Below are 17,085 nucleotides of genomic sequence, written 5' to 3'. Positions count from 1 at the left end.
ATATGTTTTAGAAGTTGTCATTGAATTGAGAGGACTTCTAGTAAAAAATCCAGTGGCTGGTTTGTCAGAATTGCCAATGTATGACAGTCACTGAGTGAGATGCTGGATCTGTGATCATATGTGTTAAGATTGCCATCATAAGTTGTCTTCAACAAGTATCTCAGAGGTTATTATAAAGATGAAATGTGATCATGAATGAAAATCTTTGAGCCTTATATATAATTTCGGGTTAATACATGTGTAATAAATGCTGGTATGGAGAAAAAAAAGAGTATTTTCTGAGACTGGAAATTTAATCTTTTCAGTATTATTCAACTTTTTATTATAGATAATACATGCATATGACTTCAATGATAAATAACCAAGATAAAATTTAAAATAAGTTTAAAAAATGTTTAAATACATTTCCACACACAAAACACAGGGGTAGTTAATCAGAATAGTATGCTGTTAAATTTAACTTGTTGTTTGTTTGTCCATTCTTACAACTAAAATGTTATTGGAATGTAGTCCCACTCACTTGATCTGCTGCTGTTCCTTTTAATAAAAGTAGGATAAATAGTTTCAGTAGAAACCATCAAGTCTACCTAACATGTAGGCAGTTTTGCTGACCTATCTAAATATGTCTAATGATGGCAGATTATACTCGTAAATAGGTAGACTGTGATGTTTTGTTTATAATCTTAAATATTATATAAAAGATCTTTGAAGGCTTGTAGCTGACTCTCAAATCTGCCAATACATAGAGTCAAGTATATTGGTTCTGTGGTAACATGTTTTGGAACCTGCACTTTATTTAGGTCTTACTTTTGAGGAGAGAGATATCATCGAAGGAGCCTTCCGTCAAGGTCTTATTCGGGTCTTGGCAGCAACGTCTACTCTTTCTTCTGGAGTGAATCTTCCTGCTCGCCGGGTGATTATTCGCACTCCCGTTTTCGGTGGCCAGACTTTAGATATTCTCACTTATAAGCAGATGGTTGGCCGTGCTGGCAGGAAAGGAGTAGACACAATGGGTGAGTTTGATATAGTTGTCATAGTATTGCTGACAGATAATCTACTGGGAGATGGAGTCTAAAAATGAGGCAGACTAAAGTCTCATGCTATAGCCAGCTTTACTCAAAGCATCAGTTAATTTATACTCTGAGGATTAGGAAGAGTCATCCGAGTAACGTGTGCAATCACAAGGACAGGCCACACATTGTAAAACACATTTTTCTATAGAGGCATATAAGCAAATAACAATAACCAGTTGTATGAATAATCTGAAGTAAACTATCTTCTATCCAGTACACCTGGGAAGGACCCAAAAGCACATTCCAAGAACAACCTATGCTGTGGAGAAGCAGAGATTATAAGACTCTTGTCTTGTTAGAGTTTTCTCACAAGCACTCAGAATTCCCATCACATGACTCTATTGTTGGACCATGTTCCAACAGTCAGGACCTCCCATCAACATTTGTAATTTATTTCTTATATACACTTTCTTCCTTTGTTTCTTTCTTTGTGGTTTGATGGGTTTCTTTAGAGTATTCTTTAGATTTTTTCCAATATAAAGCTTACATAAAATATAAAAGGCTAGATAAAGCTGATAATAAGCACTCCAACCAGGGAAGCAGATGTGTAGACAACCAGTTTGAAATCAGTCAGTAGCAGCCAGAACACTGGCTCCCTTAGAGCCCAGCAGCCCTACCACAGCAGGCCCTGAATATTGTGACATAACTGAAGCACAAGAAAAAGACCTTAAGATAGCTTTTATGAATATGATAGAGGTCCTTAAAGAGGAAATGAACAAATCCCTTTGGGAAAAAAAATCTATGACTGGGAACAGGATAGACAGGGAAAATAATGAAAGAGGTATCTTGAAGTGGGGGGCATTTTGGGGTTAGGGAGAAACCAGGGGCCAGGGTAACTCCTGGGAATCCACAAGGATTACCTCAGGTAAGACTCCTAGCAGTAATGGAGAGGGTGCCTGAACTAACCTTCCCCTGTAATCAGATTGGTGACTATTCTGGTTGTCTTCAGAGAACTTTCATCCAGTAATTGATGGAGACAGATGTAGTGATCCACAGCCAAGCACTAGGCTGAGCTCTGGGAGTCCTGTTGAGAGGGAGGAAGTGATAGGTATTTCTGTATCCCTGGTAGTAGGTTTCTCTGCCAACACAGTAAACCAAATTGATCCAAATTAAAAAGTAAAGGACTAGGTTTAACCTGAGCGATGCACTCCCAGGTGACTCTGGGGAAAGGGAGCAGAAGAGAAATCACATGGCCATTTTAAAGGGGGTGATTTAAATACCCTGTAGGGGTGCAGGATGATAACATGCTGAGGTAGGTTGTGCTATGGTAAGCTTTTGGGCTAGATTTTTGGCTGCAGCATCTGCAGAACTGGGTTTTGACAGTTTCTCTAAGAGGGTGGGGTGTGGAGAGGGAGGAGTGAGGCAAGCTATAGGTACAGGGCAATGATGCCTTCTCCACAAACTGGGTGGAACTTGACTTTTGGTGGTTTCTCTGAGGGGATAGGGTTTGGGGATGCAGGAATGGAACTTTCTCAGCCCAGGCGAGCTGTTCCAGGATTGTATGAGCAGGAGTGGGGGTGGGGTATGTGGGGAGCCCACAGAGACAACTGACCTGAGCTCATGGGAGCTCATGGGCTGTGGACTCATAGTTAGGGAACCTGTATGGGACTGACCTAGGCTTTCTGCATGTGTGCGACAGTTGTGTAGCTTGATCTGTTTGTGGGGCTCCTAGCAGTAGGGTCAGGACCTGTCCCTGGCACTTGCACTGGTTTTTGGGAACCCATTCCCCATGCTAGGTTGCAACCTTGAAGCAGGGGGAGGAGCTTGGTCCTGCTTCAGCTTGATGTGCCATGCTTTGTTGACTTCCATGGGAGTCCTGTTCCTTTCTGAACAGAGACTGAGGAGGTGTAGATGGGGTGGGGTTAGATAAGGTGAGGGAGGGAACAAAAGGAGGGAGGGGAAACTAGTCGGTATGTAAAATAAATGAAAAAAATTCTATGAAAACATAAACAGTGCAAGGAAATGAAGAAAACTGTTTAAAACCTGAAAATGAAAATAGAATTAATAAGCAGGGCATGATGGTTCACATCTTTATTCCCATCAGTTGGGAGGCAAAGGCAGGCTCTGGGAGGCCAGCCTGGTCTACAAAGTAAGTTCCAGGACAGCCGGGGCTACACAGAGAAACCCTGTCTCAAAAAACAAAACAAAACAAAATAAAAAACCAACCAACCAAACAACAAATGAAAAGAAAATAGAATTAATGAAAGCTAAAACTGAGAGAAATCTGGAAATGAAAAATCTAAGAACTCAAACAGGAGCCTCAGAAGTAAGCCTCACTAACAGAATCTAAGAAATGGGAGAGAGAATCTCAGGCACTGAAGACAGGATAGAAGAAATGGATGGCTCAGTCAAAGAAAATGTTAACTCTAAACACCCAGGAAATCTGGGACACTATGAAAAGACTAAATCTAAGAATAATAGGAATAGAGGAAGGAGAAGAAACCCAGGTCAAAGGCAGAGAAAATATTTTCAACAAAATTATTAAAGAACATTTTCTTAACCTAAAGAAGATGTTTATCAACATTGAATTGAATACAAAATAGACTGGACCAGAAGAGAAATTCCCCTGGCATGTAATCAGAACACTAAACATACAGAACAAAGAATATTAAAAGCTGCAAGGGAAAAGAACAAGTAACATAAAGGCAGACCTATTAGAATAACACTTGAGTTCTCAACAGAAACTCTAAAAGCCAGAAGGGCATGGACAGATGTGTTGAAGACTCTTAAGAGACCACAGATGCCAGCCCAGACTACCATACACACAAAACTTTCATTCACAAAAGATGGAGGGAATAAGACATTCCCTGATAAAACCAAACATAAACAATATCTATTATAAATCCAGCCCTACAGAAGGTGCTAAAACTCCACAAAAGAGGTTAATCACACCCCGAGAATAAATAATCTCAGACCAGTAAATTGAAAGATGAGAAACATACACAGACACATAGACACAGACAGACAGACACACATACCCCACAACAACAAAACAGGAATCAATAAATACTGCTCAGTGATATTTCTTAATATCAGTGGTCTTAATTTCCCAATAAAAAGACACAGACTAACAGAATGGAGGAAAATGGGATCTATCCTTCTGCTGCACTAAAGAATATCTGTCCTTGACATCAAGGATAGATATCACCTCAGAGTAAAAGGATGGAAAAAGATATTTCAAGTGAATAAACCTAACAATCAAGTTGGTGTAGTCATTTTAATATCTGAGAAAATAAACTTCAAATAAAAATAATCAGGATAGGGAAGGACACTATATACTCATTAAAGGAAAAATCCACCAAGGGAACATTGCAATTCATAACATCTGTGCACCAACCAAGGGCATCCATGTTTATAAAGGAAACATTTCTACAGCTTAAATTACATACTGACCTAGCATTGATAGTGAGAGACTTCAGTATCTCACTTTGACCAATACACAGGCCATCCAGGCAAAACTAAACAGAAATACTGGTGCTACCTGATGTTATAAAGCAAATAGACCTAACAGATACCTATAGACCATTTCACCCAAACACAAAAGAATGTATCTTCTCAGCACGTCATGGAACTTTCTCCAAAACTGACCACATACTTGGACACAAGGCAAATCTCAACAGATCCAAGGAAACTGAAATAACACTGCCATCCTATCTGACCACCACAGATTAAAGCTGGATATCAATAACAGAAAACAACAGACAGCTTGCAAACTCGTGGAAACTGAACAACTCAGTACTGAAAGAAAAATGAGTCAATACAGAAATTAAGGAAGATACTAAAATGTTCTAGAATGGAATGAAAATGAATAAACAATGTACCCATTTTTATAGAACACATGAAGGTGGTTCGAGGAGGCAAGTTGAGTGCTTACATAAAAAAACAAAACAAAAAACTTGAGGAATTTCATACTAGTAACTTAACTGCACAACTGAAAACTTTAGAACAAAAATATCACATCAAAATTTGGAGGCAGTAAGAAATAAATTCAAGGCTGAAACAGAAGAGAAACAAATAATAAAAACAATAGAAGGCATCAGTAAGATTGAGAAACCCTTATCCACATTAACTAAAAGGTGGGGAGAGAATGTCAAAATCAAACAAATTAGAAATGTGTGTCCTGGTGAGCTCTTTGGGTTGTATTAGAATAGAGACTTCTGTGATTCCTGTACCTGCAGTTACCATCTTTCTATAGATTCAGTTACATTTTCAGCCATTATTTCTTTAAACAGCTTTCTACTTTAGCTTATATTATGCAAAACTGAGTCTTTTGACTGTAAATCTTTTAGGTTCATTTTAGTCAGTCTGGGGGTACACTGGTCCTCCATCTGCCTGAGCTGCTGCTGATACTCATTATTGTATTACATTTTATAGTTCGGTCACTGCTTTTTATCTTCGCAATTTCTATTTCTTTTTATTGTTTATATTTCTTTGTTAAACTTCTCATTTTGTTTATTCTCATTTTCAAAATTTACTTAATTTTAATGTTTAGTCTTATATTTCATAAAACATATTTGAGACGGTTATGTGTAACCTTTATTTGCTCTTTCCTTGCTCCCTGTTTCTTTTAGGGTCCATCATTGAAATTTTGTTGGTATACTTTGAAGTCTTCTGATTTTCTAATTCTTTGCAATCTTGTGTCATTGTGTCATGCATGTATAGAGACAGCCTGTTCTGGATTTTATGGCTATTGCTTGGCAGAAATAGGCCTGAATTGCTATTCTAGTCAGGAATCTGAGTGGCATGGCTGGTAACGGCTGGGCAGACTAGGTCTACTTTTGTTTCATGTGGCTAATTATTTTGCTGATTCTAGTTTAATTTTGAGTGGGGCTACTGCTTGGTTGCCACTGTCAGACCAGATTTGGTTGCATTCTGCAGTCTGACAGAGCTACTAGTTGGTCACTGCAATCACCTTTAAAATACAACCCAGGGTGTATTTCCTAATTATCTTTTGAGGTCTTCATTGGGATCTGTGCTAGCTAGTTTTATGTCAGCTGGCATAAGTTAGAGTTATCTGAAAGGAGGGAATTGCAATTAAGAAAGTGCCCCCATAAGATCCAATTGTAAGGCATTTTCTTAATTAGTGATTGACTGGGGAGGGCCCAGCCCATAGTGGTGGTGGTGCTTTCATCGGGCTGGTCCTGGGTTCTATAAGAAAGCTGGTTGAGCAGGCCATGAGGAGCAAACACCCCTCCATGGCCTCTGCATCAGCTCTTGCCTCCATGTTCCTGCTCTACTTGAGTTCCTGTCCTCCTTCAAGGACAGACTATGATGTAGAAGTATAGCGCCAGATAAGCCCTTTCTTCTCCAAATTTGTTTTTGGTCATGGTGTTTTATAGAAACAGAACTGTATCTAAGACAAGTTTTATAGAGCTTCTACTAGATCCCATGCTGGTCACTGTGACCTCTGCCCCCTTGTTTTGTTTCTTTGTGGCCCCAGGTGACTAGCTGCTATTATCCTCTGTTTTTACCCTGCCTTGAGACTGGAATGGGTTTCTTGGGAAGTGCCTCAGACTAGTATGGAAACGACATGTCTGACTCCAGTTGTATTTTCTTTTTAGAGAAACCTGAACCTGGAGATTCTTCTGTCACTGTACTTACTTATGGCAAAGAGATGGTCATAGTGTCATATCTTAGCAATAAAAACATAATAACAAAGAGAACATTCTGATAAAAAAACTTTCATTATTTATTTATTTATTGTTTGTTTGTTGAGAAAAGGTCTCCCTACATATATAGCCTTGACTGACCTGGGTCTCAAAATGTAGATCAGGCTAGACTCAAACTCATAGAGATGCCTTTGCATCCCAAGTGATGAGATTGAATGTGTGCACCACACTATCCCTGGCAAGTATCCCAAATTTGATGAAAAACATTAGCCTACATATCCAAAAAGATTTCACGAACTGCAAGTAAGGAAAAATGTAGGGATCTACAGCAACATGCATCTTAACAATAATGTCACAAACGGAGTGAGAGGGGGAATTCTGAAAGTAAAGATAGTGTCCTAGTTATCATTAACTGTCAACTTGACATGGCCTAGAGTCATCTTAAGAAGCAGTTCTTATCAGTCATCTGCCATTGCCTTAACAATGTCTCACATATTATACAGTGGTCATGAGTGTGAGCTCTTGATCCAGACTGTTGAATTCAACTTTTGACTTAATAATCATACAACTTCAGATAAAAAAAAAACCAAAAAACCCTGTTCAACTTGACATCCCCATTGCCTTCCTGTTCTCTGGTAACCACTATTCTATCCTCTGCTTCTGCAGGTCTTATAATGCTTTTTAAGTAAGTCGAGAGAAGAGTGAGGAAATATACAGTTGTTGTTTGTTGTTATTATTATTGTTATCATCATCTTGACTTCCATTAGCTGCAGTTTATTGTGATTTTCAGGTACATTCCCAAACTCTGTGAGGCATTTACAGAGCTCCGAAGGTCTAACAAAGGTATACTTGTCAGGGTGGCATAGGTAAGGGTGGAGAGGAGATAATGAAGTCTAGGAATTACTACTGTACCATCTTGCTGATGTATTGTTTTGCCCTTTCTCCCTCCTCTCTCCTCCCTCCTTCCCTCCCTTCCTCTGTTTTTCAAGACAGGGTTTCAACTAACTCTAGACTAGGGTGCCCTGGAACTCAGAGATTTGCCTGCCTCTGCCTCTTGAGTGCTGGGATGAAAGGAGTGTGCCACACTGCTGCCGCCACCACCATTACTGCCTGGTTTGTTTTGCATCCATCCATCCATCCATCCATCCATCCATCCATCCATCCATCCATCCATCTATCTAATCTAATCTAATCTAATCTATCTATCTATCTACCTATCTATCTATCTATCTATCCATCTACCTATCTATCTACTTACCTATCTATGTATGGAAACACATGAATGCCATGTCTTGCTTGGGTGGTCTTGTTGGGAAGTGTTTTTTTTGTTTGTTTGTTAGTTTGTTTGCTTTTATTATTATGACCATTTTACAATCTTTTTTTTGTTGTTATTTGTTTATTATATGTATGGGCTCTTGCTGTGGAGGTCAGAGGGCAGCTTGTGGAGTTGACTGTCTCCTACCATATGAGTCTTGGGGATCAAACTCAGGTTGTCAGACTTTATCCTGCATAAGATAAATAGAGTTTATCTAGTTTGGACTACCTTTATTTTATCCTCTCTGTAGTATTTTTTTTTTCAGGAGTGATTTTCAGAGAGTCATCATCTGCCCTTTCTTTGTTCAGAATGTTTAGATCTTCCACCATAATGCTGTTTTAATTTTTTATATTACATGAGAAAATTGCACAAGTATGCTTCATTTTGTTTTTAATCTTGTGTTTCTTTTCTCATTATTGGCTCCAGATTTTTTTTAAAAAACATGGTTTCTTACTAGTTTTTAAAATCTAAATTGTTACCATGATAATTTGTATTTGCTTAAGTTGACTACTTGGATATATTTTAATTTATAAGTTTTTTTCAGACATTTATGTCCATTTGATTCTTGTAGTGATTTAAAGCATTTGGATAATAAATATTATGTATGATTTTTAGTAGCTTTTGAATTTTGTCATTATTTATAGCTAATATCTACATTTGCATTTTACTTTATAGTATTCAGAATTTCTCTAATAATTACTTAGTTATTTAATGATGCCTCAGCCAGGAAGGGAAGAGGTAAAGCCCCTTTTTCTAGTTTTGTTCCATAGCTAGGGCCTCATAAAGTGTTATAAGACAAGTTAAAGCGAGGCTTCATCTTGCAACTGATGGAAACAGATGCAGACCCACAGTCAAACATTAGGCAGAGCTCCAGGAATTGTATGGAAGAGAGGGAGGAAGGATTGTAGGAGTCAAAGGGGTCAAGGACACCACAAGAAAACCAACCGAATCAACTAAACAGAGTTCATAGGATCTCATAGGGACTGAACCAACAATCAGGGAGCCTGTGTGGGACTGATCTAGGCACTCCACACATATGTTACAGTTGTGTAGCTTGATCTTCTTGTGAGCCTCCTAACAGTGGGATCAGGGGCTGTCCCTAATGCTTTGGCTGGCTTTTGTGGTCCTATTCCTCATACTGGGTAGCCTTGCCCAACCTTAATATAAGGAGTGGGGAAGTGCTTAGTTGTACTACAGGTTTGTATGCCTTGTTTGGTTGATATCTATGGGAGGCCTGCTTGCCCCTTTCTGAATAGGCACAGAGGAGGAATGGATTTGGACCTGCTGGAGGGGTGGGGGAATGAGGGTGGAGTGGTGGTGGGGGAGGCAAAGAGGAGGTTATAGGGAGGGGATGGGAGGAAGGGAGTGAGGGGAAACTGGTTGGGATGTGAGAGAGACAGATAGACAGATACATAGAGGCAAACAGAGAGAACAGGTTAGTAGGGAAAGGCATATATATCTATTCTGTGTTAATGTTTTAATTGTTTTTGTGTATGGGGCTTAATAGAAAAGGAGTGAGGCCTGCCAAAGCTGTTGGATGTGGGGTCTTAACTTATTTTTAACAAAGGGCAGTAAAATGTGGAGAAATGGTAAGACAAAGGAAAAACTTTTCCTAGAGAGTTCTTATGCTTGCCGCTTCTCTAGCCTTCCTCTAAAAATAACCTAGAAGCCTAGTAGCAGTATGGTTTCTGGTGACACTCTGATCTCCTGTTCTGAGTTCAAAACCAGAGCAATGACTTATGACTCTGTACCTGAAACAACCTTTAGCACCTCCTGTCTCTTTCCAGTAAGTCAGAACTTATCTTCAGTATCAATCTATGGGAATGAGTTGGAATTTAGAATATGCGTGGTTTTGGTTGTAGGTGAAAGTATCTTAGTTTGTAAGCCCTCTGAGAAATCAAAAGGCATTGCTCTGCTTCGAGGATCTCTGGAACCTGTGCACAGCTGTCTGCAGAGACAAGGAGAAGTCACTGCCAGTATGATACGAGCGATTCTGGAGGTAGGAGTTCAGGAAATCACGGTTACTCTTTCATACCTATTGAAAATTGAGTAAGTCAAAATCTGTTTGTTTGTTTGTTTTTGTTTTTGTTTTTCTTTTTAGAAAGAGATTGTTGCTGGATGGTAGGGGCACAAGCCTTTAATACCAGCACTTAAGAGGCAGAGGCAGGTGGATCTCTGAGTTTGAGGCTAGCATTGTCTACATGAGTTCTAGGACAGCCAGGGTTACACAGAGAAACTCTCTCTCAAAGAACCACCTCCCAAAAAAACAAACAAACAAACCAAAACAATTTGATAAATTCTGATACATGTATACATACCTATGCGCGCGCACACACACACACACACACACACACACACACACACACACGGATAAGTTGGTATGTACATTTGTCTATGTATTATATATATGAATATATATAGTTATTTTTGTAGTTTAACATAGCTACTACCATATCAATCTATTTCAAAACAATTAAACAACAAAATGAGATTTAGTTCTTTTTAACTTTTTTTTTTTTTGGTTTTACGAGACAGGGTTTCTCTGTATTGTTTTGGAGGCTGTCGGTCCAGCCCGGCCTCGAACTCACAGAGATCCGCCTGCCTCTGCCTCCCGAGTGCTGGGATTAAAGGCGTGCACCACCACCGCCCGGCTTAACTTTTTTTTTGTGGTGTAGGAAATAGAGGATTAGAACTCAGCCTTGTGCATGCTGTGTGTGCACTCTGTTACTGAGCTGTAACTGTGACTCATCTTTTTACTTTTTATATACTATTTACTGCATTTTGAGTTTAAAGAAAAGAAGATAAAACGAACTGTAGTTCTTCTTTTCAGATGATATATGTGGACATTAAAATCAAATCAAGTTGTAAAATATAGTAAGCTTACAGAGGGTTGGACCTGGGGCGCATGCTTCTTATTCTAGCATACCAGAAGCTAGGGCATGGGCTTCACAGGCTTGAGGCCAGCCAAGGCAATACACACTAAATACTAGCCTCTTATTTTCCTGCCCTTCCCATCCTTCTGAATGGGAAGTATTCCAGAGTAGTGTTTCTACGTATCCATGTGTTGTAGAGGAAGGAGCAAAGACTGATAAGACTCATGGCTATGAGTTGTCACTGCCTCCTTTATATTCAACTTCCCAACATTCAAATCCATTCTTTTTTGTCTACAAAAAATATTATATTTACATTCAAGGAAAATATTCTGTTGTCAGTAGTTGTCATCAGTGTTCGTAATGTGTGATAACAAAAGATTTAATAAAGCATCTCTACATAAAGACTGAAGCTATCAAGAAAATAAAGTTACTTCATTTACTTGATGTCTAGAGGCTCTACACAGCTTATAAAAATTAAAGAACTTTTCAAACATTTTCTCTCAGATAATCGTTGGTGGAGTGGCAAGTACATCACAAGATGTGCAGACTTATGCCTCCTGCACATTCTTGGCTGCTGCTGTAAAGGAAGGGAACCAGGGGATTCAGAGAAATCAAGATGATGTTCAGCTTGGAGCAATTGATGCCTGTGTGACATGGCTATTAGAAAATGAGTTCATCCAGGAGGCAGAGCCCAGTGATGGCTCAGGAGGTAAACACAAGCTCTCATGCAAACATGCTCACTCTTTATATTGTATTCACTTCTTAGCTTCTGCTCATAAGTTTATACATGTTGCATGAGGTTCTGCTTGTTGCTTTGATGAGAGCTAAGAGGGTTAACATGTAGAAAAGGGTAGTGCTTTGTTTTCTTTCAACCTTTGCCCTTGTGTTTCCCCACTCCAGGAAAGGTGTATCACCCTACACATCTTGGATCGGCTACTCTTTCTTCCTCACTCTCTCCAACTGATACCCTAGACATTTTTGCTGACCTCCAAAGAGCAATGAAAGGTTTTGTTTTAGAGAATGACCTTCATATTGTCTACTTGGTAAGTTCTATTTAAAAAAACAAAAACAAAAACTATTTACCTCTGATTGACAAGATCTCACTGTGTAGCCAAGGCTACCTTAGAATGCTTAATCCTCTAGCTGCTTGCAGTAGGAATATTGTTTTATTTCTTAAGATTTACTACGTATACAGTGTTCTGCCTGCATGTGTACCTGCATGCCAGAATTGGGTTCCAGATCTCATTACAGATGGTTGTGAGCCATCATGTGGTTGCTGGGAATTGAACTCAGGGCCTCTGGAAGAGCAGTGAGTTCTCTTAACCTCTGAGCCATCTATCCAGCCCAGCAGTAGGAATTTTAAAAGTGGCTTCATTACTTTGCTATTGCTGCAACAAAGTACCGTGACAAAAGAACTGAAGGAAGTAGGCATTTATTTGGTCTCCAGTTTGAGGGTGCAGTTCATCATGGTAGGGAAGGAATGGAAGGAAGAGAGGTTAGGCACCCGGGCCCATTACATCGTAGTTAGGAAGTAGAGAGATGATTGCTGGAGCTCAGCTCCCTTTCTCCTTTTATTCAGTCCACCCACAGTTCACGTGGGTCTCCCCAACTCAGTCGGTCTAACCTAGATAATCCCTTAGAGGGATTCTATGACCTTTGAAGTTGATGGTATTAACTATCATAGAAAGTTTGCTTACATTAGATCATCCTCTACAGTTATAAATACCATTTTGATATAAATTGAATAGCGTTTAATATCATATTCTTCAGCAAGAACCTAACCAGAAATACGTTTGTCACTGAAAAGCAGATGTGTACACTTTGAGTAAATGAAGGGAGAGAATAATACTGAAATTTTCATTAGAATGAGAACTTATCAGAAAATGTCTTCAGTAAAATACACTGTGTGCAGAGGTTAGTTTTTTCCCTTTTACAAACATAATTCATGGATAATAACAGGCCCAAAGTTCTATGCCTCCTAATGTGACTGGGAAGCATCTTAAAGCAGGTCTTATCAGTCATCTGCCGTGGCCTTAGCAATGTCTCACATATTAAACATCAGCCATGAGTGTGAGGACTTCAACACTTAGTAATTATACAATTTCAGCTAAGAAAACCCCTGTTCAACTTGACATCCCCACTGCCTTCCTGTTCTCTGGTAACCACTATTCTACGTATTCTATCCTTTGCTTCTGCAGGTCATATAATGCTTTTTAAGTAAGTCGAGAGAAGAATGAGGAAATATGCAGTTATTATGATAATATTTTTATTATTATTATTATTTTCACTGCTGAGGATAGAGCCAAGGGTTTTGTGAATTCTAGGCTTTAAAAGTATAATCAGAATATTTGGGTTTTCTCCTTTCCCCTTTCTCTCCCTTCCTCCTAGTCTCCCTCCTAGGCTGGCCTGGGACTTGCCACGTGGCCCAATCTGACCTCAAACTTGCAATCCTCCCATCCTAGTCTCTTGGATGCTGGGCTTACAGATGTGCACTAGCATGTACCTGAGCAGGCTACTTTCTTCCAACCTGAAGAATTTTCATTAGTATTAAAGATGTACTTGCTAGCAACATCGTCTGGTTATGTTTATTTAGGAATATCTCTTGTTATCTCTGGTTTTGAAAGATTACTTTATTCTTAGTTGACAGCAACTTTTACTCTTCCTTCAGGTACTTTGACTATGCCCTTCTCATCACATTCTGGTGTTAAGTGCTTCTGATGGGAAATTAACTTTTAATATTATTGGGTTTCCATTCATTGGGTAAGGTGACTTGTTTTTGTAATTGGTTCTTTCTTTCTTTCTTTTTTTGTTTTTGTTTGTTTTTGAGACAGGGTTTTGGAGGCTGTCCTGGAACTTGTTTTGTAGTCCAGGCTGCCCTCGAACTCACAGAGATACACCTGCCTCTGCTTCCCGAGTGCTGGGATTAAAGGCCACCAACACCTGGCTCGGTTCTTTCATTTTTGGTACTGTGATAAAACACTGACCAAAGCAACTGGAGAAAGAAAGGGTTAATTTGGCTCACACTCTTAGGTCTCAGTCCAACATTGAGTAAGTCCAGGAAGGAACTTGAAGTAGAAACCATGGAGGAATGCTGCTTGCTGAGGCAGTGAGGCAGGCTCATGCTTTGCTAGTTTTCTTATACAGCTCAGGACCTCCTGCCTAGGTATGGTGCTGTCTATAGTGGATTGGGGGTCCCCTGAATTAATTAATAATGAAAGTAGTCCCCCCACAGGCATGTCCATAGATCAAACTGATGAAGAAAAAACTCAGTTGGGACTTTATTTAGAGATGATTTTAGGCTTTTTCAAGTTGACAGTTAATGATAACTAGGACACTATCTTTACTTTTAGAATTCCCCCCTCTCTCACTCCATTTGTGACATTATTGTTAAGATGCATGTTGCTGTAGATCCCTAAATTTTTCCTTACTTGCAGTTCATGAAATCTTTTTGGATATGTAGGCTAATGTTTTTCATCAAATTTGGGATACTTGCAAGGGGTGGTGTGGCAAGTATCATCACTTGGAATGCAAAGGCATCTCTATGGGTTTGAGTCTAGCCTGATCCAAGTCAGTCAAAACTATGTAGTGAGACCTTTTCTAAAAATAAAAACAAAAGCAAAATAAATAATAAAATATTTTTTAAAATAAAAAATGGGATGTTTTAGCTACATTTCTAATGCTATAATAAGACACTATGATTAAGTCAACTCATTTATTTATTTATTTATTTATTTATTTATTTATTTATTTTGGTTTTTCAAGGCAGGGTTTCTCTGTGTGGCTTTGTAGACTAGGCTGGCTGGAACTCACAGAGATCCGCTTGCCACTGCCTCCCACTGCTGGGATTAAAGGTGTGTGCCACCTTCTTATGGTTTTTACCTCTCCTGTATGTCCTGTTTGCTTTCCATCTAGCTGGCTACTTCCCTGACTCTGCCCTTCTTCCCAGTATTCTCTTAGCCCCCAAACCCTGCCTCACCACCAGCAATACATATTTATAGTGTATAAAGACTGTTCCCCAGTGCTTTCTTTTCTTCTCCTGCCTTCTGTCCCAACCCCCATTCCTTCCTTCTTTACTTCCTAAATGTCTTTTTGTATCCTGGTGCCTCAGCTACACAAATATGTACAAAGGATTTAAAAATGCTTAAAGAAATAGAAGGGTGCTGGGATTACAGACATGCACCCTTGTATTTCTTTAAGCATTTTTAAATCCTTTGTACATATTTATAATGTTTTTGTCTTTGATGTCTCTTCATGGACACGTAGAGGCGTGTCTTTGCTTCCGCTTCCACCCCCATGCTTAGGGTGCTTGTCTCTTTCTTGTTTGTCTCACAGCTTCTTGTTGAATCCTGGAGCTTTTGGGAAATATTTCGACTGTGAGTGTTGACTTTTTCCCCTCTCATCTCTTCTTTCCATTTTGCTGATCCTTTCTTGGAATTACACGAAACAGTGAAGATAATACCTTGAGTCAGACCTACTTAGGTTCAAAGTGTCTATGATTAAAGACTTGTATTCCATGAAATCCAACTTGTATGGTTAACAGTTGGTCTCCCTGCTTCCTCTGCCACTCTCTCTGGCTTTTTCTCTTTCTCTGTCTGTATTTGTTCTATAGCAAGTGTCTTTTGAATAAATGTTTTCTTATAAGTTAGTTATTACCACAGATGTTTTCTGTATCCTGAGGTCTTTGCCTTTACTATGAAGTTTACATTTATAATGTTACTTATGTTTGTTTTTGTCCAGTGCTAGGGCTTGAACCCATGTCCTTGTGCATGCCAGGTAAGTGTTTTACCACTGAGCTCCCACAACTCACTGTCAAACAATTACTCAGACTAAAATGATGCTTCTTTTCTTTAGGTTACACCTGTGTTTGAAGACTGGACTGGCATTGATTGGTATAGATTTTTCTGTTTATGGGAAAAATTGCCCACTTCTATGAAAAGAGTAGCAGAACTGGTTGGAGTTGAGGAAGGGTTCTTGGCTCGCTGTGTGAAAGGAAAAGTGGTAGCCAGAACTGAGAGACAGCATCGACAAATGGCCATCCATAAAAGGTAAACATACCATAAACACCATAAACAGTAAGGAGCCTGCAGCATTATCAGTGCTGGCCATATGTCCATATCCAGTTTACTAAGTCATTCTCATTGTCAACAGTATAAACATTTTGGTTGACTATAGTAAATCTAAAGATTTATCCTATTTATTTGATTTACTGACATTTTAATTGTTCCTGTAGCTTGAAATTTAGTCATGCCTGCTGGGTTTTTCTTTTCTTTTTTCTTTTCTTTTTTTTTTTTTTTTTACTTTTTTTCTGACTTTTCAAGACAGGGTTTCTCTGTGTGACTTTGTAGACCAGTCTGGCCTCGAACTCACAGAGGTCCACCTGCCTCTGCCTCCCAAGTGCTGGGATTAATGGCACATGCCACCACTGCCCAGCTTACCTGCAGGTTTTTAAAGACTAATAATTAAGCCGGGCGTTGGTGGCGCACACCTTTAATCCCAGCACTCGGGAGGCAGAGGCAGGCGGATCTCTGTGAGTTCGAGACCAGCCTGGACTACCAAGCGAGTTCCAGGACAGCCTCCAAAGCCACAGAGAAACCCTGTCTCGAAAAAACAAACAAAAAAAAAACAAACAAAAAACAAACAAACAAAAAAGACTAATAATTAATCATTTCCTTTTTTGAGTCAGAACTTTCATTTATGGTGATTTTATTTGGAATTGTGCTTTGTAGCACCTTCAGAAGTAATCTTTTAGCACCTCACATGGGGAAACTGTATAACATGTTATGCTTTAAAATACAGTAAAATTGCTTATAGTATATGATTTACATCACAGTCAAGTTCAAATTTATAAGGATATCTGTGCTTCAATTGTTTGTGTCAATTGTTTCAAATCAGATCTGGATTTTATAATTAGATACTATCATTTGTCTGAAATTCTATTCATCTTTTTTTTATGAGAACAATTTTCTTTATTACAGTGTAAGTGGTTTATGCCTTTAAAATCTTAGAATTATATGAACAAATATGGTGATAACTGATACATAATATACATGTGGCAGTGCTTAGGATGGTGAAATTCTATTCATCTTATATCCATGTATCGAATCTTTTAAATTTTGTGTCATTCCATTTCTTAAACCAAGTATTATTTCTTGAAATCAGTTAATAATATTGAAATGTGGGAACTTTTTGTTACACTGATATTAGTTCTTAGCTAT

At 38.9% G+C, this 17,085-nt stretch overlaps 1 protein-coding gene across 3 annotated transcripts in view; it reads left to right on the top strand.

Annotated features, from left to right (window-relative positions):
• Nucleotides 1–17,085, top strand: part of Polq (DNA polymerase theta) — an 83,114-nt gene that overhangs the window by 13,040 nt on the left and 52,989 nt on the right. For all 3 annotated transcript variants that reach the window (XM_040750826.1, XM_040750829.1, XM_040750827.1), the window contains 5 exons: nucleotides 801–1,013; nucleotides 9,860–9,996; nucleotides 11,375–11,579; nucleotides 11,771–11,913; nucleotides 15,722–15,915. In XM_040750826.1, the coding sequence (XP_040606760.1) occupies nucleotides 801–1,013; nucleotides 9,860–9,996; nucleotides 11,375–11,579; nucleotides 11,771–11,913; nucleotides 15,722–15,915 (892 nt within the window). The remainder of the gene's footprint in view (nucleotides 1–800; nucleotides 1,014–9,859; nucleotides 9,997–11,374; nucleotides 11,580–11,770; nucleotides 11,914–15,721; nucleotides 15,916–17,085) is intronic.

Source organism: Mesocricetus auratus, unplaced genomic scaffold (genome assembly GCF_017639785.1).
Source record: "Mesocricetus auratus isolate SY011 unplaced genomic scaffold, BCM_Maur_2.0 Super-Scaffold_100008, whole genome shotgun sequence".
Lineage (NCBI taxonomy): Eukaryota > Metazoa > Chordata > Mammalia > Rodentia > Cricetidae > Mesocricetus > Mesocricetus auratus.
This window is presented reverse-complemented; position numbering and strand designations above follow the sequence as displayed.